Source organism: Ailuropoda melanoleuca, chromosome 8 (assembly GCF_002007445.2).
Source record: "Ailuropoda melanoleuca isolate Jingjing chromosome 8, ASM200744v2, whole genome shotgun sequence".
NCBI lineage: Eukaryota > Metazoa > Chordata > Mammalia > Carnivora > Ursidae > Ailuropoda > Ailuropoda melanoleuca.
In genome coordinates, this window is record NC_048225.1 from 312,511 (window position 1) to 334,082 (window position 21,572).

A 21,572-nucleotide genomic window follows, 5' to 3' on the forward strand; every position below is an offset into this window, starting at 1 on the left:
CCCGGCGCCCTGGTTTCCGTCGCCAAGGACGCGGCGTCTGTCGGTTGCCAAGATGGCTGCGGCGTCGGCGGGGCCGCTGCCGCCCCCTCCGCTAGTGCCGGGCAAGGTCAACGCCGCGGCCGCCACAGCCACCATCGCTGCTGCACGGGAACCCGGACTGCCGCGGCCAACCCTTCCCCGCCCGTGACGCGAGGCCTGAGAGACGGAGTGGAGGGAGGAGGAGGAGGAGGCCGGGGCTGCCATGAGGGAGGCAACAGCGGAGGGCGGGGAGGCGGCGCTGTGGTGAAGGATGCTGGCCTGGAGGCCTGGAGCCCGGAGCGCAGTCGCGGAACGGGACCCCGAGTCGTCGGACGCCCGCGACGGAGCCCCCTTCAGCCCCCGCTTGGGCCGCGGGCGCTGCCGGCCTGCCGCCGACCTGTATCCTTCCGGGGGTGATGGCCGGGGTGGCGGCGTGGGCGGCGGGCTTCGGGCAGGGACCCCGCGGACTTGGGGCAGGCTGGGCACGGGGGTGAGCCCCGGCTGTGGGGCGGTGGGCTTCCCGGCCCTGCGCCCGACCCCCGCCGTCCGAATCCTTGAGCGCCGCCCCCCTTCCCCGCTGTAGTCCGGGTCCGTGAGCCCCGTCCCCCCCATCCCCCCACCGTCCGGGTCCGTGAGCCCCGTCCCCCCATCCCCGGCCGGTGTCCCCTCCCCCACGCTGGGCCTCGAAGCGAGGTTTTCCGGAACGTCGGAGCACTGACCCGCATTGTGCGGGGCATTGCTCGGCGGCCTTCAGGACCACGCCTCTGTGTTCTGTGCACCTCCTGGTTCACCGTGCCGCCGGGAGGGAAGAATCCCGCGCGTGAAAGGTCTCCGTGTCCTGCGAGAGTCGGAGTTAGCAGGTCAGGCTAGCACAGCCCCGGTTCGTTCGCAGAGCGGTCGGTTCACGGTGGGCGTCGGGCGGTCAGGGGGACCGCCTGCCCCGGGACGAGCTGGAGCCCGCCTCCGCCGCGGCCACGGCTGCTCCATCTCCATAGAGAGTTCAGAAGGGAAGAGTTGTGTTTGCGGAATGTGGAGCGTGTGTCCCCCTTCCGAGGACGCTAGGACGGTGACAAGTCGCGTGGTGCTGGTGGCGGTGCTGGCGGAGGCCGGGACGGGCGGTGGCGGCCTCCGCACTCACTCCCGCCGCAGAATGCAGTGACTTGGGTCTCCGCTCTGCCGGTGTCCCTACCCCGCGCTGGCCCCGGTGCTGAGACGCTGCGCTTTGACAGCGAGCGAGCACAGGCTCTGATGACCCCGTGACAGTGAGGACGGCAGGTGTGGACGGAACTTCCCCTGACGGTGCGGCTCCTGCCGCTGGCCTCTCGGCGAGCCGTCGCTCTCCCCGGCCCGTTGCTGGTCCCCAAAACTGTGCTCTCAAGACGTGTGTTCTGAAACAAACGGGCTCGTTCCCTATACATTTGATCTTGTTCCCTTGACGTTGTATTTTCATAAACACTGAAGTCCTATTACACTGACCCTAATTTTTTCTAAATCGGAAAATGGGGAAGCAGGGTCAATGGCTCATTGACACAGTGTATCTTTCCATCATTTTCATGAATGAAATGGTCGTAGACTTCGTTTTTTAAATGGATGTAGTGGGAACACTGATTAAACATCAGAGAAAATGGTTGTAAATAGAATTAGTAGTACCTCAAAGGAACAAAACCAAACATTAATTCCAGAATTGTAATTATGGTTTCCTGTAAAGAAATACATTACTAAAAACATACTTAAATACTGCATCTATGGTTGGAATTAAGAAAGCTGTAAATGACTATTTCAATAGATGCCCAAGAGGCTTTAATGAAATCCAACAACTTCTGCTAATATGTGCGTGTACATATATGTAAATATGTATCTACATATCTATCTTTTGCTTATATATATGTATGTATACATATATGACATATATAAGTTTAAATTGGGATAAAGAGATTCTTTTTGAACATAGTAAGGGCTATGACACTAAATCAAGAATATCATTATATTACTAATTGGAAAAACACTTAAGTACCTTTTGTAAGTATTTGAATGTTCTTAATGTCTGTAATGTTTTCCATTGGATACCTGTTAACAGAGTAGGAGCTCAAATTTATTGAATAAATAACTAAATGGGGGAGAACAAATGAAAAAACTTTAGTCATAAAATAAGCAAGTGCCTTGGTAAAATTTCTACATGTAATTTCTGAATGTGAATTCAGTACTCAGATACCATCCAGCTTTCTGTTGAAGACGTTTTCTTTCTCAAGTCAGAATCCCCTGACTCTAAAGGCTATGAAAGAACAAAACCCTATAAAGTTCATCTAATTAAAATTACCTAAATTTCTATCATTTCAATCTAGAATAGAAATCGAATAAATTTTTCTTTTTAAAAAAAAATGTGAGGGGGCACCTGGGTGGCTCAGTCAGTTAAGCGTCTGCCTTCTGCTCAGGTCATGACCTGGGATCCTGGGATCAAGCCTCTCATCGGGCTCCCTGCTTGGTGGGGGGGCCTGCTTCTCTCCTCTCCCCTCAATCGTGCTCTCTCTCTTCCTCTCTCTCAAATGAGGAAAATCTTAAAAAAAAAAAAAAAGGTGAAAGATCTCTCGTGTTCCCTTCACTCTGTGCCTCTTTTTTTCTCATAAATATCTCTTTTCCCCTTTCATTTTATTTTAGCACCCACTTTGCCTGTCCCTTCTCTACCTGGTTTATACCCTATTCTTGATTACCTGCACATGTTCTCTCTGACATCCTTGGTCCTTTGCACCCCTATTCCTCTACCTTAACCACCCCAAAACTACTAGAGTCCTACTTCTCTGCTCCTTCACTGGAGTAATAACAATGCTGTCAGAGAAAAATCACAAAACAATACAGACTGACCTCACACAGGTGAACAGTTCCCAGCTTCATCTGAACAAGAATACAGATCTCTGTTGTTCCTCTTAATACCTGTGCCAGATCTTATCATATCCCCCAGCTCTCAGTAGACTGTCTTACTACATCATGAGACAATAGACACCAGGAAGGCTCTCAGGTCCTTCTTCACAAAACACAAACCCACATACTATCAACCATCACCCCCAACCCCATCTTTTTTTCCAGGCTCACTGATGGGATATCACTTTTACAGTAGAAGATGTGTCTATTCACCTGTGTCTTATTAACATAGTCTTTTTTATTTTCCTCCTCTGTACCCCTAGATATAATTTACTTTCAACTTGTAATGGCATTCTTGCCCTCCAGCCTCTAAACACCCTCAGGTCTTGGCTATCCTTAAAACAAACTAAACTAACAATCAAACCCTTTGATCATAAGAACCCTTTTAACTTTGTTCTAGTATCTCCTGTCTCCGTATTCAGACCTCTAAAAAGAGTAGTCTAAATTCACCATCTCTACCTTGAGTCACACTCGGTACTACATTCCAAAATTACCTTAAGCTAATAAAATATAAATATGAGATTGTAAAAGAATACTGACAGAAAATAGAATTTCATATTTTTCATGTGTTTGAAGATATAGTAAGTTTAACTTTTGAAAGGAAAGAAATTTTAAGGGAAAAATATTTCAAAGGTGACTCATTAATTTAAAACTTTAGTAGAAGGAGAAATTGTATAAATACAATGATCCAGGAAAAATACTTAACACTATAGTAGAGGATTAATATCCACACTGTCTCTATTGAATTTATTGAAATTGATTTTTTAAGAAATTAACTTCTCAATAGATGAATGGCCAGTGACTGTGAGCTAACAATTCACCAAAGAGGAAAATAAAAATTAGTCATCATACATGGAAAGTAGTCTATTTTGTTAATACATATATAATAAAACGTGGTTTTCCACATGGTCTTTCTAGGGGAAAAAAGTACTATCCTATGCTCGTGAGGTTTTGAAACGTACATACATACATTTCTAATGACATAGTTTGTATAACACTTTTAGAAACCTATTTTTGTCTGTAAGGCACTAAAATCTATAAAAAATGTATATATCTTTTGTCCCGTATATCTACTGAAAATTTTCTCCAAGGAACTTGTTCAGCGAGATTTTTATTAAGCCATTATTCTTATTTTATTTTATTTTTTAAAAGATGTTATTTATTTATTTATTTATTTATTTATTTATTTATTTATTTGACAGAGAGACAGCCAGCGAGAGAGGGAACACAAGCAGGGGGAGTGGGAGAGGAAGAAGCAGGCTCCCAGCGGAGGAGCCTGATGCGGGGCTCGATCCCAGGACTCCGGGATCACGCCCTGAGCTGAAGGCAGATGCTCAATGACTGAGCCACCCAGGCGCCCCCCATTATTCTATTTTAAGCACCATGCCAGGCATTGGAGTTACAGAAATGCCGAGGAGACATGTACTCGATGTACTTGTGAAGGTGTCGAGTCTCCAGGGAGGGTTTTCTCCTAGAAAATAGGATGGGAACTGCTTGAGATGGCTCTGAATCATGGGTGGAGTTAGCCAAGCATGTGCAGAGAGATGGTGGCATGATGTGTCAGGGCTTGTTCTGTTGGTAAGTGTCTTTGTATGTGGTCAAAGGATTCACGCAGGAAAGTGTTGAGATTTGAAGTTGAAAAAACAGACCAGATTATAATGCTTTATATACTAGGTCAGGAGATTTAGAATTTATTGTGAATGTAACAGGGAGCTTTAAGAGAATAAGAATGAGAAATCCAGTCAGATTTGCATTTAGCAGGTTTTGTGGGGGTTCATAATGAAATATATGCAGTCTCCTTATCTGAGCTCACGATGTCTAAAAGTACAATTTTTTCCCAGGGCAAGTGAAATAAATGTTCAGTTCTAATACCAAATCAGATTTTTTTTTTACACAGAGCACATGCTGGTCACATACTAACACTAATTGTACACCTGTTAGCTGTTCCACAGAAAGTCATTGCCTCCTTAGTATGAGGCTGTGACTATATTGACCAGTCAGGTAGCACTGATGCTCATCCACTGGAGATACAAGCCATTGTCCTTAACTTTATGCTGTTGTTAGAGATATGAAAATCCATCTGCAGAAAAATTTAGAAGAAGAGCGTCAGATATTACTGCAGCAACAAAAAATATGTCGAAATCGAGCACGTAAATATTTTGTGGAATCAAACCGGAGAAAAAAGTAAGTAATTGTATTTTCTTCAGAAGTGTAGAAATGCAAAGTCATAAATTCATAGTTTCCCTACTTTGTAGCGTTTTATGAACCTAAGTCATGACATTGCTTTTTCTGTAAACACTGATCAAGATTTGTGTGCCTTCATAAATTTTCTTGTTGTTTTTCTGCCTAATGCACAAAAGTGGTTCATTCCACTGAGTGGGACCATAGCAGTCTTTTCTTGTCATAAGACATCTTGTCACAGTGTCATAGGATCGCTGCAAAATGTGCTATCCTCTTTGTTTTCTGTATCTGTCACAGTAAATTAAAAGATTACTAATTAGTGTTTAGTCTCTAATGGAATGTAATTTGATTTTAATTTACTGTTCACTTCTATATAATTTTTCTATATAGCTATGCTCATTCATCCAACCAGAAAATGGGGGAAAATATAAATAATGGAGGAAATATGATGAGAGAATATTTTAAGTGACTACCATAAAAAAAAAAAGAAAGCTTTCTAAGCTAGAAGCCTAATAAAATAGAAGAATGAACCACCCAGTCACTGCTTAACATTTTTCAAGGTTTCTTTGAATGATTAGATTTTGTTTTTTAGACAGATTATTAATAATGTTTTTGCTACCTTGTCTGTGTTTCGTCAGTACATCAATAGCAAATCCCTAGAGTGTATTAACTACATCATTGGGCATGTGTTGCAAATCCCATTTGAGGAATACAGAATTGTTTACCTGTAACTTTGTTGTGACATTGAGTTTCTCTTTAGATTAACCCTTTCACTGTCTGGTGTAGTTGAAGTTACTTAATGAAGCTTGTGTCTTACTGTTTGTCTCCTACCTCTTATCTCGGGGGGCGTATAAAAGGCACACGATGGGTGCTCAATAAAGATGCATAGTCATATGGTGCATAAGTCATGGGCTCTGGAGTCAGAAGAGATCTAGGTTTAAGTCCCCATTCCATGAGTTAGAGCAATTTACTTAATCTCTTTGAGCCTCGGTTTCTCAGTTATGATTAGAATTAATAACACCTATTTCAAGGGATTGTTATGTAGAGCAAAAAGGTAATATTAGAGAGGAACAGTTGAAAACATGTGGAAAATATTTATCGCACTGTCTGACCATAGTGCTTCTTCTTAGTTTATTTTGTTGATTAATAATTAATATTTGTCAATTGTGTGTTTTCTAATAATGGAGTTACTTTGTAAAATAGCACAAAGTGCCTTCCTGTCTTCTCTCATCAAACACTTTTCTCATTTAAAAAACCCCAGAATTCTGGTGTAAAAAGAAGAGAAATTTTGGTTTGGCATTCTAAGAGTCAGAACATATTCCAATGTAATTTTTGTTTTATTTTTCTGTTACCCTACAGTGCTGTGCAAAGACACATAAAAATTTCTTATTAAATGCTAATCATTTTACTTTTTAAAAGGGGGCTAACTTATTTGCGCACTTCTGAATTTCAAAATATGTCTATCATCATGGCCTTTTTGGCCTTGCCATTATCTATCCATTTATGTTTTACATTATCTAAGTTTATGCTGTCCACTCACATTATGCTCACACAGTTTTTCTTTAAAAAAACTATTTTTCTTACAAGCAGAGATGTTCTCCTTCCACTCTTAATGAGTTACATTTTGACATTAACAGTGCTGTGTCCCCTGTAGTTTTCAAAGGAGAATGTTCATAGCATCAAGTTCTCTGTTTATTGCCATCAGTTGCTTAAAATCACACATATTTTAATTTTCTTGTTATTTACTACTGCTTGGCTTTTCTACTTGCCAGTATTTTTCTTTTATGTTTTTATTACATTCTCAAGTTTTCCATTCTCTCATTCAGTATCTATAGAATGGAGGTCCCGTTTGTCTTACTCCCAAGACCTCTGCCCTCACTCCTACCTTCAGTAGATACTGCCCCGGTATGTACTGGTTATCATTAGGCCTAATGCATAACTGGCATTCTGGGACTTCCCTTTTTTGCTCTTGCTTCCCACAGTATCCCTTTTGTTTTGTTTTACAACAATTAGTTCACTGGCGCACATCCTCACAGAGTTCTCCAATATGCTGCTATGTAGACCAAATGATCTTAAGATACACATACACATAAAGAAATTAACTATTTACTACATTTTTTAAATTTTCAATTTCAGAACTATCTTTAGTCAATAACTGAACAGGCATTTATTTACTGAATGAGCATACCTGGTTGAGTACCACCGATTAAACGTTGTACCAGGAGAAAAAAAATTTCTTGTTTATTCTGTTATTACACTCTAGAAATAACAATCTGGGGGCACCTGGGTGGCACAGCGGTTAAGCGTCTGCCTTCGGCTCAGGGCGTGATCCCGGCGTTATGGGATCGAGCCCCACATCAGGCTCCTCTGCTATGAGCCTGCTTCTTCCTCTCCCACTCCCCCTGCTTGTGTTCCCTCTCTCGCTGGCTGTCTCTATCTCTGTCAAAATAAATAAATAAAATCTTAAAAAAAAAAAAAAAAAGAAAGAAATAACAATCTGATTTAACGTGACTTCATAAGGAAAAGAAAGTGAAACAGGTTTTAAGAAGTGTGCAAAAGGAGCCTCAGGTAGGTTTTTTTTTTTTTTTAACAGATAGGTTTTTTTTTAAGTTTGTTTTAATTTTGTTTCTTTGGTCTGTATTTTTAGATTTCAGATATGAGTGAATTCATGTGGCATTTGTTTTTCTCCTTGTGGTTCATTTCACTTTGTGTAATACTCTCAAGTTTCATCCGTGTTGTTACCAGTGGCAAGATTTCATTATAATCTATGGCTGAGTAGTATCCCAATGTATCAAAATATCTTCTTCATTCACTCATCTATCAATAGGCACTCGATATCTTGACTATTGTAATTAATTCTGCAGTGAACATAAGAATGTATATTTTTTTAAAATTGCTCTTTTTATGTTATTCAGATAAATGAAAAATACCCAGAAATGGAATAGCTGGGTCATATGGTAGTTCTGTTCTTCATTTATTGAGGAATCTCCGTATGGGTTTCCATAGTGTTTACACCAATTTACAATCTTATCAACCGTGGATAAAGGCTCCCATTTCTCCATATCCTCTCCAATACCTGAGATTTCTTATCTTTTTGGAAATAGCCATTCCAGCTGTGAGGTGATTTTTTATAGGGTTTTGGTTTGAATTTTTCTAGTAATTAATGGTGTTGAGCGTCTTATTCATATGCCTGTTGGCCATGTGTATGTCTTCTTTGGAAAAATTTCTACTCAGATCCTCTGCCCATTTTTAACCAGGTTGTTCACTTTTTTGTTCTTGAGTTGCATGAATTCAGATGTTAACCTCTTACTGGACATATGGTTTGAGGTTCCGATATATGGTGTGCAGCTCAGCAGGCTGCCTTTTCATCTTGTGGATGGTTTCCTTTGCTGTGCAGCAGGATTTTAGTTTGATACAGTCCCATTTGTTGATTTTTGCTTTTTTTTGTTCCCTTTGCTTTTTGTGACCAAAACAACAACAACAACAACAACAACAACAACACCCCAAAAAAACCCAATAGTTGTGACTAACATCAAGGAGCTTACTACTGGTTTTCTTCTAGGTGTTTTATGGCTTCAGATCTTATATTCAAGTCTTTAATCCATTTTAAGTTGATTTCTGTGTATGGTGTAAGACAGTGGTCTAATTCCATTCTTTTGCATGGCTGTTCCCTTTCCTCAGCACCATTAATTGAAGAGACTGTCCTTTCTCCTTTGTATGTTCTTGGCTCCTTTGTTATAGATTAATTATCTGTATATGTGTAGGTTGATTTCTGGGTTCTCAATCCGATTCCATTAATCTGTGTGTCTGTTTTTATACCAATAACATACTGTTTTGATTACTGTAGATTTGTTGTATAGTTTGATATCAGGGAGTGTGATACCAATCTTTCTCAAGATTGTTTTGACTATTTGAGATCTTTTGTGGTTCCATACAAATTTTAGAATGATTCTGGTTCTATAAAGTATGCCATTGGTATTTTGATAGGGATTGCATTGAATCCGTAGATTGCTCTATGTGGTATGAACATTCTCACAATATCAATTCTTCTAATCTGTGAACATAGAATACCTTTCCATTTATTTGTGTCTTCAAATTCTTTCACCAGTGTCTGATAGTTTTCCATATAGAGGGCTTTCATCCCCTTGGTTACATTTATTGCCAGATAACTTATTCTTTCTGATGCAATTGTAAATGGGATTGTTTTCCTGATTTACCTTTCTGATGCATCATTATTAGTGTATAGAAACGCAATGGATTTCTGTATATTGATTTTGTATCCTTTGTTGTATAGAGAATTCTCAGTTGAAAGGTATTGGGTTTTTGTTTGGTTGTTTGTCTAGCATCTTCAATTTATGTCATGGCACTCCCTTCTGGCTTATAACGTTTCTGCTGGAAGATCTACCGAGAGTTTATGGGGTTTCCCTTGTATAGAACAAATTGTTTTTCCCTTGCTGCTTTTAGGATTCTCTCTTTATCCTTAACTTTTACCTTTTTAATTATATGTCTTCTATGGATTTCTTCGTGTTCATCTTATTTGGAAGTCTCTGGGATTCCTGGGCCTGAGTGTCTGATTCCCTCCCCAGGTCGAGGAAGTTTTCAGACATTATTTCTCAGGTAATTTCTCTGGCTCTTTCTGCCTGTTGCCATCTTCTAAGCTCTCTATAGTACAGATGTTATTCTGTGTGCTCTTGTCCCCAAGGTCCCTCGCAGTGTGTTCACTGGTCTTCGTCCATGTTTACTTTGGCTGCTCAGTCTGTGTGGGTCCCGCTGCTTTGTCTTCTGCTCACTGGTTTGTTCTGGCTCGTTCAGGCTACTGCCGAGCCCTCTGGTGTAGTTTTCAGTTCAGTTACAATTTCTGTTTGCTACTTGATGTTCATCTCTTCTTCTCCCAAGTTTGGTGAACATCTTTATAACCATTACTTTGAACTCTTTATCAGATAGATTGCTTATCACCATTTCATTTAGTTTTTTCTGAAGTATTATCTTGTCCTTTCTCTTGGAACACATTTGTCTTTCTCCTCATTTTTCCTAATGCTCTATGTTTGTTTCTATATATTTCAGAAGGCAGCAACCTCTCCCGGTCTTGAAGGGGTGGCCTTGTGTAAGCGATGTCCTATGAGGCCAAGAAGTGTAGTCTCCCCTGGTAACCAGAGCAAAGCACTCAGGAACTATCTCCTGTGTGGGCTGTGTGCACTCTTACTGTGGTAAGGCCGTAGCCATGCACACTCGCGGGCAGGGCTGGAGCTCAGTCTGGCTGCAGGAAGGAGCTGTGACTGCTGCCATGTGCTGGCAGGCAGGGATGGTCTCTGACCCCAGCTATGAAGCGCATTCCTGACCACAGATCATGGACATGGCTCTTGGGGGACACACCCACTGCTGCTAGCAGCAGGCTAGAGGGAGAATTCCAAAAGACTGCTCCCCAGTGCTGGAGTTAGTAAGGTCAACTGAGACAGCAAAAATGGCTTCTGCCATTGTCTCAGTCCCCAGGGGAGAGTCCCTACTGTTTCCCACCCCTCTGGCAGACACTTAAAGTTTCCTAAATGGGTCACTTTTACCTGTTGTCTGTGCGAGGTTCAGATTGGTGTTTGAATCTGCACAAAAGCCCTTTAAGAGTGAGTTTTCTGTTCCCTACAGTTTTATAGTTTTCTAATCCCTGTTGATTTTCAAAGACCAGAGTTTGGGGGCTTATCTCTCCTGTGCAGGATCTAAAGTTTGAGGCACCTAGTATGAAGCTGGAAGCTCTTACTCCTCAGGGAAACATTCCATACCTTTTATATCCCTTCTGATGGTGACTCACAGCAACTGGGGTGCAGTTTTTCCCCTAGCAAATTTGTGTTTTTGCCTCTTTCCCTTATTGATGTTGTCCTTTTATCCCTTGTTGTGGAGGCTCTATTCATTCCATTTTCAGGTCCCTTTCAGAGGAAATTATTCCATATGTAGTTGTGAATTTATGTCCATGGGAGGAGGTGGTTCAGGATCCTACTAGGCTGTTATCTTGAACCCAACTCAACCTTCAGATAGTTTTAAAATACTAATGTAAGCATATAGACTTAAAAGTTCAGATGATCAGACAAAATTCCTGTGTAACTAACCATCAGAATAAGAGAGAAAAGGACAGAATGCAGAAAATTGCCCAAATAAAGAGAAGAAAGGCTACCAGGTAATAAATGAGGGGCAAGCACTTTGGAAGACTCACTAAAATCTATGACAAAAAAGCTTCCTTAAATACCCTGGAGGCAGAAGGAAATTACCTAAAGAATCATGGAATGAATTACCTGGTGAACATGAAATAAAGGGGTATCTGCATTATCTATTTGTGAAAATGATGCAGTTTGAAGCTTCCCGTGAAGCAGGAAATACGTACCCTTAGAATAAGAAGGAATTATACTTTAAGCAATAAGTCATATTTATCATATTTATCATGTGGATATATATTGTAAGCTAAAAAATATACATAGATTCAAATAAGGTCAGATGTCAGTATGTGTAAATATCCATGGGTATATTATGCATAAAATAATAATAGAAAATTAAAGGAATTTTGGATATTTACAAGTAATCTTTGACCATTTAAAAATGTTCCAGAGGACAGCCATTTATTCACCAACCTAATATTTGCTGGGAGATAAAGATTTCATATACTAAAGAATAAAAAATAAAATGTGTGATTCCTGCCCTGGAATTACTATTAGTGAAGTAATAAAGGATGGCAATGCTATGCATAGAATACTGTGACAGTCGCCAGTGAGGTTCTCTGGGGACATACTTAACATGCTGCAGGACAGAGAAGAACTCCGGGAAGGATCAAGTTTTATTAGATGACCAGGTGTTGTCCAGGGTCCTGAGGGGTGAGGGTGTTTAACACAAAGAGGACATTATGTGAAAAAGTTTAATGTCATGAAATATAAGACCAAAAAATGTATGTCATTTACACAGGAAAATGTGGAAGAGTATCAGGAGATGAAGCTAAAGAGTTGGTCCAAGACATTTTATAGTGTAGCGTCTGCGCCAATCTAAAGAAATTAAACCTTTTCCTTAGTACTTGGACATGCTGTTGAAGGAGAAAAATCAGAGTGTCATAATCAGATTTATTTTAGCTCATTACAGCAAAGGGTTAGACGGTGAAATGAAAGCAACGGGAGGCAGAGAGAACAAGTAGGAAGTTGTTCTAGTGATCTGGGGAGAAGACGAGCACAGAGGCCGGGTTGTGATTGGGCGGGTAGCGTGGGAAGGAGTCTAAGGTCAGGTATGGGCGCTCCACGAAGAGCTTTGTCAGAAAGGGAATACTTACGGGTCACGCAAACTTTAATATTTTTAATATAAATCTTTCTAAATTATAGTGCACATTTCTGTGATCTTTTATACAGATCATAATAAATATTGTTGGAGTTTTCCTTTATGCCCTAGGATTATTATCATAAGCATCAAATATTCTACTCTGTTTTCTTGCTGTTTTGCCCTTGAGCGCTTAAGCTTTATTTAGTTCATAATAGTAGCCTGACAGGTAAGCTTGGTGCATTTATCTATTAAAGATTTTCTCTTTCACTGTTAGCTGAAATTTCTCTTTTTTAGATTTAAGTCTTTATTTTAAGATAATTATAGATTCACAAGCAGTTGTGAAAAAAATAATAGAGATCCCATAGTACCCTTTACTCAGTTCCCCCCAATGATAGCATCTTGAAAAATTAAAGTTCAGTCTCACAACCAGAATAATGACATTTTTACAGTCAAGATGCAGAACATTGCATCATCACAAAGATTCCTCACATTGCCCTTTTATAGTGACACCCACTTCCCTCCCACTCCTGCCCCCAGAAATCACTAATCTGTCCTCATTGCTACAGTTTTTTCATTTCTAGGGTGTTATATAAATGATGTTATACTGTATGTAACCTTTTGGAATTGACTTTTTTCACTCAGCACAGTACTCTGGAATTCATCCAGGTTGTCGTATGTATCAGTAGTTCATTTTTTTTTATTGGTGCTTCCATGATATGGATGGACCAAAGTTTGTTTAACCATTCCTTCATTGAAGGACATCTGGCTAATATCCAGTTTGGGTTACTGTGAATAAAGCTGCTATAAATATGCATGTATAGGTTTTTGTGTGAGTGTAAGTTTTTATTTCTTTGGATAAATGACTGGAAGTACAATTGCTGGAACATATGGTGGTTGCATGTTAGTGTGTTAAGAAATTGCCAAACTGTGTTTCATAGTGACTGTGCCCACCAACACTGTCATATTGATCCTAATTTTCATTTCCCTAATGGCGAGTGATGCACAATATTATTTTGTGCACTTATTTGCTATCTGCTTACCCTCTTTAATGACATTTCCGTTAATGTCTTTTGCATGTTTTCTAATCAGATTACTTCTTTACTGTTGAGTGTGAGAGAACTATATACATTCTAGATACTTTGTCAGACATGGTGGATTGCAGGTAATGTCTACTCTGGAGCTTCTCTTTTCATCTTCACTGGGTCTTTCCTGGAACAACACTTATTATTTTTATAAAGTCCAGTTTATCTGCTTTTTCTTTTTATAGATTGTGCTTTGGTATCAAGTCTAAGAACTCTTTGCTTAACCCTAGATCCAGAAAACTTTCTCCTGTTTTTTCCTAACAGTTTATATTTTTTATTTCATGGTTAAGCCCATGATTACATTGTGAGTTAATTTTTGTATAACCTGTAAGACTTAGGACCCCCTCATCAGAATTCAATTGAGCATATTCATGTGGCTCTATTTCTGGGTTCTCTATTCTGTTCATCTATATGTCTTTGCCTCCGCCAATACTTCAGTTTTGATTGTGACTGTGTCGCCGTATCACGTGTAGTTGTGGAATTGTGATTGTGTAGCTATATAATATGTAGTTATGGAACTGTGATTGTGTCACTGTATCATGTTAGATATGGAATTGTGATTGTGTACCTGTAAGGTCAGTCTTCAAATCACATAGACTGATTCCTCCCACTTGATTCTTTTTCAGAATTGTTTTAGGTATTCTAATCCCTTTGCCTTTATATATAAAATTTAGAATAACCTTATCTATATCTGTAAAAAATATTGATGAGATTTTTACAGGAATTGCCTTCTACCTTTATATCTGCGTGGTGTGAGGAGAAATGACATGGTTTGTTGAGTCTCCTATTTTATTTCAGTTATTGTATTTTTCAGTTCTAAAATTTTCAGTTGGGTCTTTATATTGACTATATCTTGTATTTTTGAGATTTTGTATTTTTCCATTTGCAAACATGTTCATAATTGCTCATTGAGCACTGTTATCATGGCTGCTTTAAAATCTTTGTCAGATAATTCTAAACTCTCTGTCATCTTGGTTTTCACTCAGTTTGAGATCTTCCTGGTTCTTGGAGTAAGTGGTTTTCGGTTAAAACCTGGGCGTAGTCCTGTCATGTCATGAGACTGAGACTTCTTCAACCGGCCGCTCAGCCCGCTCTCTCTGGCACAGTGCCCGCTAGGGAAGGAGCGTGGGGGCGGACACTGCGTCAGGGCTCGCAGATGGAGGTGGAAGTCTGGCTGCACGAGGGCCCGCATGACTGCAGCAGTAGTGGGCGCCGCAGTGGCCGCTGCCGTGGTTCCCACGGACACCACAGTGCGAGAGGCCTCGGGACTGTTCTGGGGAGGGCTGGGTGGCTCATTGCGCCTCCACCCTCCAAGGTCGGGGGCGGGCCCGCTACTCCAGCGGGCGCCGGGGGAGGGCGGGTGCCCCGTGGCAGCGGCAAGCCTGCGAGCGCGGGCTCTGCACTCCCCTGAGCTGCCCCGGACGCAAGCAGGACCGCGGCGCTTTCTCCGCTCTGTGGGATGCGGTAGCGGGCTTTCCGTCTGCAGGGCTGGCTTCTCCTCCTGTGGCCTGGGCTACAGACAGCAAGCTTCAGCGGCCGCTGGTTTGGGGGATCCGCCTGTTGGCCTGTGCCCGCTGCCTGCTTCTTCCAATGATGGGCTATTGGAAGTCGTTAGTCAGGCTGCCCCACAGTCCCCAGTCGGTCCGCTTCCTGCTTTCCACCATTTACGGTCCTCTTATTTTTTCATAATCTATCATGTCTAGGATTTGCATTTGTACTTAGTGGGAGAACTAGCAGAAAGTAGGTCTACCTCCGTCTTACCTGAAGCAGAATTTGTTTCTTTTTGATGTCAGTATTTCTCTTTGAGAACTGGCTGCCTGGGGGTCTCTGGGTTGAGGGGGGCACTCTTGGTTTTTGCGTAGGTCCTGATCTCAGGGTCATGGGATCATCCCAGCTCTGCGCTCAGCGAGGAGCCTGCTTGTCCCTCTCCCTCTGCTCCTGCCCCCTGCTCACTCGCTCTCTCTCAAATAAATAAAATCTTAAAAAAAAAAAGAAAAAAAGAACTAACTCCTTAGCCTTTCCTCTTTTATATTTCTAATACATTGTGACCCAGTAAATAGACATCTTCTTAGAACTGAATCTGAGATAAGAATACATGTGAGTACTCATATGTGGAACATAAGAAATTGTGCAGAGGACCACAGGGGAAGGGAGGGAAAACCGAATGGGAAGAAATCAGAGAGGGAGATGAACCATGAGCGACTCTGGACTCCAGGAAACAAACTGAGGGTTACTGAAGGGATGTGGGTGTGGAGATGGGGTAACCAGGTGATGGGTATTAAGGAGATGGGGTAACCAGGTGATGGGTATTAAGGAGATGGGGTAACCAGGTGATGGGTATCATCACGTGTGGTGATGAGCACTGGGTGTTGTACACAACTAATGAATCGTTGGACACTACATCACAAACTAAGGGTGTACTGTATGTTGGCTTACTGAATTTAAATTGAAAAAAATGTATATGTGAATAAGAAGCTAAAAGACTCTCTAATGATTAAAATTTATGAACTTCAGTTAATTGATATTGGCATGTTTATTTTGACTGACACCTCAGTCTTTAAAAGAAATGAGATAATATTATAGTTTCCCTTTGTAGTATGTGCATTACTAATTCTGTGTGGCAAATTGGAATATAGATCTTTGTTGTTTGGGTGTTTTCCCCCCCATAGTGTGTTAAGGGTTGTTTTTTTTTTAAGATTTTATTTACTTATTTGACAGACAGCAAGAGAGGGAACACAAACAAGGGGAGTGGGAGAGGGAGAAGCAGGCTTCCTGCTGGGCAGGGAGCCTGATGCGGGGCTGGATCCCAGGACCCTGGGATCATGACCTGAGCCAAAGGCAGATGCTTAAATGGCCAAGCCACCCAGGCGCCCCTAGGGGTTGTTTTAAACTATTCACTTACTTTCTTTTCCAGTCAAAAGACAGTCAGTTGGAAATATGATTTTCAATGTAGGTTTTTGGGATTTCAAATAATTTTAAGTGTTAGCAAGTATAGAATTAACAATCTGTGACACATGTTTCTTTGCGAAGCAATGAAAAGTGACAATATATTCTTCAGGTTAACTTTATTTCTTATAGGCTGTTGGCATTATTATTTATTTAAAATGTTATGCTTTATTCCTGAAAACTACCTTTTCTCCAGTTGTATTTTTTTAATTGGAATGATATTCTATTTTTACATTTTTTAAATTTCTAATTATCTTAAAATATGTTTTAAACTTAAATATGATCATATCTTTCAAAAAGATCATATCTCTAGAAAATTGTAACTACCTAAATCTGAAAATAGTTCCATCTAGAATAAAGAATTACATTACAAAAAGCCAGCTTTCCAATCCTGCCTGTGTCTCCTGTGGCCTCAGGAACTCTTACTACTATGTGTAGATTCTGTTGTTAAAGTTGTTGCCATTGACAGTTATTTCTTCACTTTTCAACAGTATTTCCAGAGATGAAAATGATATTCCATAGCTGTGAATTCCTGCGAAACCAGAATGAACTATTTGACATGTGTCATCATTTGATGCAGGGGCTAACTTTGAGCCCAGGTGGTATACATGTTTTATGAGGCACAATTGCACACGTTAAACACACCCTTCAAAATTTGCTAAGTACATTATTCATAGTACCCAAGATCAGAAGACAATCAAAATGTCCATCAACAGGTGAATATATAAAGAAAATGTGGGAGATACATACACCATGTAATATGACTTCAGCCTAAGAAAAGAAGGCTATCCTGCCATTTGTGACAACAGGAATGAACTTGGAGGACATTATGCTAAGTGAAATGAGCCAGACACAGACAAATATCGCATGATCTCACTTACATGTGGAATCCAAAAAAAAATGGAACTCATAGTAACAGAGTGGGATGGTGCTTACCAGAGGCTGGAGGGAGGGACCAGGGGAAAGAAGACATAATGCTCACAGGGTACAAACTTTCAGCTATGAGACGAGTGAGTTCTGGAAATCTAATGTATAGCACGATGACTGTAATTAATAATGTATTGTATGCCTGAAATCTGCAAGTTTTCTCACCACCAAAAAAAAAAAAAAAGATAACTATGGGAGGAGAAGCATATGTGCGCAACTTTGGTTGTGACAGTCATTTCATGATGTGTACATATATAGACAGCATGTTGTATACTTTAAATATGTAGTTTTTATTTCAAAAGTAAATGAGTTTTTTTAAGTTGCTACGACAGACCATTTTTCTTCTGTGAGAAAGGCTAATTCCAGTGGTAATGGGAAACAGCAACATACTCTCCCAACTCTGAACCCTACAGTGACAGAGAGGCTATCTTTCTTGGTTTTGTCACCAGGTCTTTCAATTCCCATAGCACTTCCCATCGCACCTGGCACACAACAGCATGAAGGGAGCTCGGGAACTAGGGAAAGAACCATATCAGTCATCTCTACAATTGCTTATTAAAGCTTTTTTATTATTAGGCCCATCGCTGAGTTTAGGAGCAAAAGCTTCCGCTTTGTGGTCACGTTCCATCCCTGGTTTAATTTATTCAATCTACCACACACTTTCTTTCCTATGGTCCTGGAAAGTACTATGTGAAATTATTACTACTTTCTATATACATTTGAGCCCAGAGAACAATATGAGATAATAGTCATGATAACTCACTATCAGAATCACTCTCTGGTTATAGCAAGGAAAATATCACATGTTAGCTTTAGAGATTCATTATTCCTCACTGCCTCAAACTTCGCTGAACTGGTATTATTTTCATTTTCTCAAAATGCTAATTTCTCCCCCCCACCCCCCCGCAACTCAGAACCTTGGCATGCTATTTCTTCTACCTAGAGCACTTTTCCCCCACCCACTTCTTGTCATGACTGGCCTTATTCTGAATTTTTTATCTTAAATATCATGTTCCCAGAGAAATATTCCCTTTCACCTTATTTAAAGTGAGTTCCCTTGGCTCTATGTCTTGGACTAGAGTTTTGCTTTTCTTTTTTAATTTACTTCTTAGCATCTATAACCACTTACTTGGTTTTGTTAGCTTGCTTCATTAGATTATAAATAACTGCATAGACCACATCTGTATTGCTTACTGTTATATCCCCAGCAGATAATAGTAAGTCAAGATAATACATAATCACTGTTAAACATGCTCTGATTATATTGGAAGTTGACATATGGTCAAGCATTCATTCAGCAATTATTTGTTAAACATCTTTCAGGTGCAAGGGTTGGTGTTAGGCACAGAAATTCTAGAATTTAAAATTTTAGTCCCTGCACTCAGTAAACTTAGAGTCAAATGGGGGAGATAGACAGTTAAAGTGAATGAATTCTTTTATTCAGCAATTCTGTGTAGTTCCTGATATGTTTGTTTCAAGCACTATGTTATGAGCTGACTTAGACATTATCCTTCTTACGATACTTAGAGTCTAATAAGCAATCCAGAAAAGTAAATAGATAATTACAATTAAGCGAGATAAGTATATGATAAAGATAAGCTTAGGGTCCCATGGGAAGACAAAGTTGTGTTGATGTTGGGAATGGAGATGCGTTAAAGAGAAGAGACAAGGTGCACAGTCTCTAGTAAAGTGATTAAAGACCAGGAAGAGTCAGATTGCCTAGTTTAGACTCCCTGTTCTTCTATTTAGTGATTATGTGACCTTGAAAAACTGTAACCTTTCTGAGACTCCGTTTTTTCATTCATTCAACTCACAAAATTGTTGTGGGCCAAAGCAAGGTAATAAGCATAAGCTACTTGCACAGAGCTTGGCTGTGGTGAGCACTTGTAATAAATGAGTACTGTTCTTAATGCCATTCCCACCATCCATCCTCTGGGCAGTGATGAACTGTGATTTGACAGCAGCCTTCTCCCAAACTTGTCTAAATCAGTCCCTAGAATCCTGGTTGTATAGCCTTTCCAGAAGACAAGTGTCAGTTATATAAACAATTACCCATAAATATAGTGCCTTTGGAGAGAGCAGACATGGAAAGCATTTACCCCCCCCCCACCAAAAAAAGAAAAGTAAGGCAAAGCAGTTGAAGACATGTGATTGTATTAGAAATTTGCTAGAACTCAAATTGAGATAAATATGGATGCAAGTAATTTTTAGGTGTGCAACAGATTCTCTACTTACAGCTTCTATTTTTGTCTATAACAAAGAATGTGAGAGGGGTGCCTGGGGGGCTCAGTCAGTTGAGTGTCTGCCTTGGGCTCAGTTCATGGTCCCAGGGTCCTGGGATCAAGCCCCGCATTGGGCTCCCTGCTCAGCGGGGAGTCTGCTTCTCCTTCTCCCTCTGCTGCTCCCCCTGCTCGTGCTCTCTCATTCTCTTTCTGTCAAATAAATAAATAAAATCTTTAAAAACAATAATGTGAGAGGGAAGTGGAAGGTGATATTGTGGAGAGTGTGGTAAGACTAGTAGGCATTTGATAGATACAAAGGATGAAGCGTGAAGAGTCAGTACTGCTCCTCATTGTCACTTCTTGTTTTTTTTAAGATTTTATTTATTTATGTGACAGAGACAGCCAGCGAGAGAGGGAACACAAGCAGGGGGAGTGGGAGAGGAAGAAGCAGGCCCCCAGCAGAGGAGCCTGATGTGGGACTCGATCCCGGAAAGCCGGGATCACGCCCTGAGCCGAAGGCAGACGCGTAACGACTGCGCTACCCAGGCGCCCCTCCTCATTGTCACTTCTAACCATGGTTCTCTTTTCTTTAAAATCCATCAGGTCTTTTATTTTTTTTTTAACTTTTTTTTTCATTGAAGTGTAGTCGACACACACAATGTTACATTAGTTTTAAGTGTACAACATAACGATTGGACATCTCTCTACCTTGTGCTCACCACAACTGAAGCTGCCATTTGTCCCCATACAACACTGTCACGATGTCATTGACTCTCTTCCCTATGCTGTGCCTTCCATCCCCCTGACTTATTCATTCCATAACTAGAATTCTGTGCCTCCCACAGCCCTCCACCCATTTTGCCCAGCTCCCCATTCCCTCCCCTCTGGCATCTACCAGTTTTTTCTCTGTGTTTATGGATCTGTTTCTGCTTTGTTTGTTTGTTTGTTTGTTTTGGATTCCACAAAAGGGTGAAATCATATGGTTTTTGTCTTTCTCAGTCTGACTTATTTCACTTAGCATAACACCCTCTAGTTCCATCTGTATTGTCACCGATGGCAAGATCTCATTCCTTTTTATGGTTAATATCCCATTGTGTGTGTGTGTAGATAGGTAGATTGATGATAAGCAGAACAAACACAACTTTATCCATTCCTCTATCAATAGATACTGAGGTTGCTTCCATATCTTGGCTATTGTAAATAATGCTGCAGTAAAAATAGGGGTGCGTAATTAATGTTTTATTTTCTTTTTTAAGAATTTTATTTATTTGAGAGACAGCGCAAGAGAGAGAGAGAGACAGCAGGAGCAGGGACAAAGGGAGGTGGAGAAGCAGACTCCCTGCAGAAGGAGCCTGACATGGGACTCAATCCCAGGCCCCTGGGATCATGCCCTGAGCCGAAGGCAGACACTTAACCAATTGAGCCACTCAGGCACCCCAATGTTTTGTTTTCTTTAGGTAGATGCCCAGTAGTGGAATTATTGAATTATAGGATATTTCTATTTTTAACTTTTTGAGGAACCTCCGTACTGTTTTCCACAGTGGCTGCACCAGTTTGCATTCCCGCCAACAGTGCATGGGGGTTCCTTTTTCTCCACATCCTCACCAACACTTGTTTCTTGCAGTTTGGATATTGGCCATTCTGTCAGGTGTGAGGTGATATCTCATTGTAGTTTTGATTTTCATTTCCTTGATGATGTTGGGCATCTTTTCATGTGCCTGTTGGCTATCTGTATGTCCTTTTGGGAAAATGTCTATTCAGGTCCTCTAACCATTTTTAATGGATCATTTGATTTTTTGGTGTTGAGTGGTGTAAGTTATTTATTTTGACTCTTCAGCCCTTATCAGATATATCATTTTGCAAATATCTTCTCCCATTCAGTAGATTGCCTTTTCATTCTGTCAGTGGTTTCCTTCAGTGTGCTAAAGATTTTTTTACCAAAGATGTAGTCCCAATAGTTTATTTTTGCTTTTGTTTTTCTTGCCTGAGGAGGCATATC

At 40.7% G+C, this 21,572-nt stretch overlaps 1 protein-coding gene across 1 annotated transcript in view; it reads left to right on the forward strand.

The window, feature by feature from the left end:
- Positions 1–19: 19 nt before the first annotated feature.
- The window catches only part of CEP126 (centrosomal protein 126), an 81,952-nt gene continuing 60,399 nt past the window's right edge, over positions 20–21,572 (forward strand). The window contains exons 1-2 of the mRNA XM_034665633.1: positions 20–417; positions 4,999–5,118. Of these exons, the coding sequence (XP_034521524.1) occupies positions 290–417; positions 4,999–5,118 (248 nt within the window). The 5' untranslated portion in view covers positions 20–289. The remainder of the gene's footprint in view (positions 418–4,998; positions 5,119–21,572) is intronic.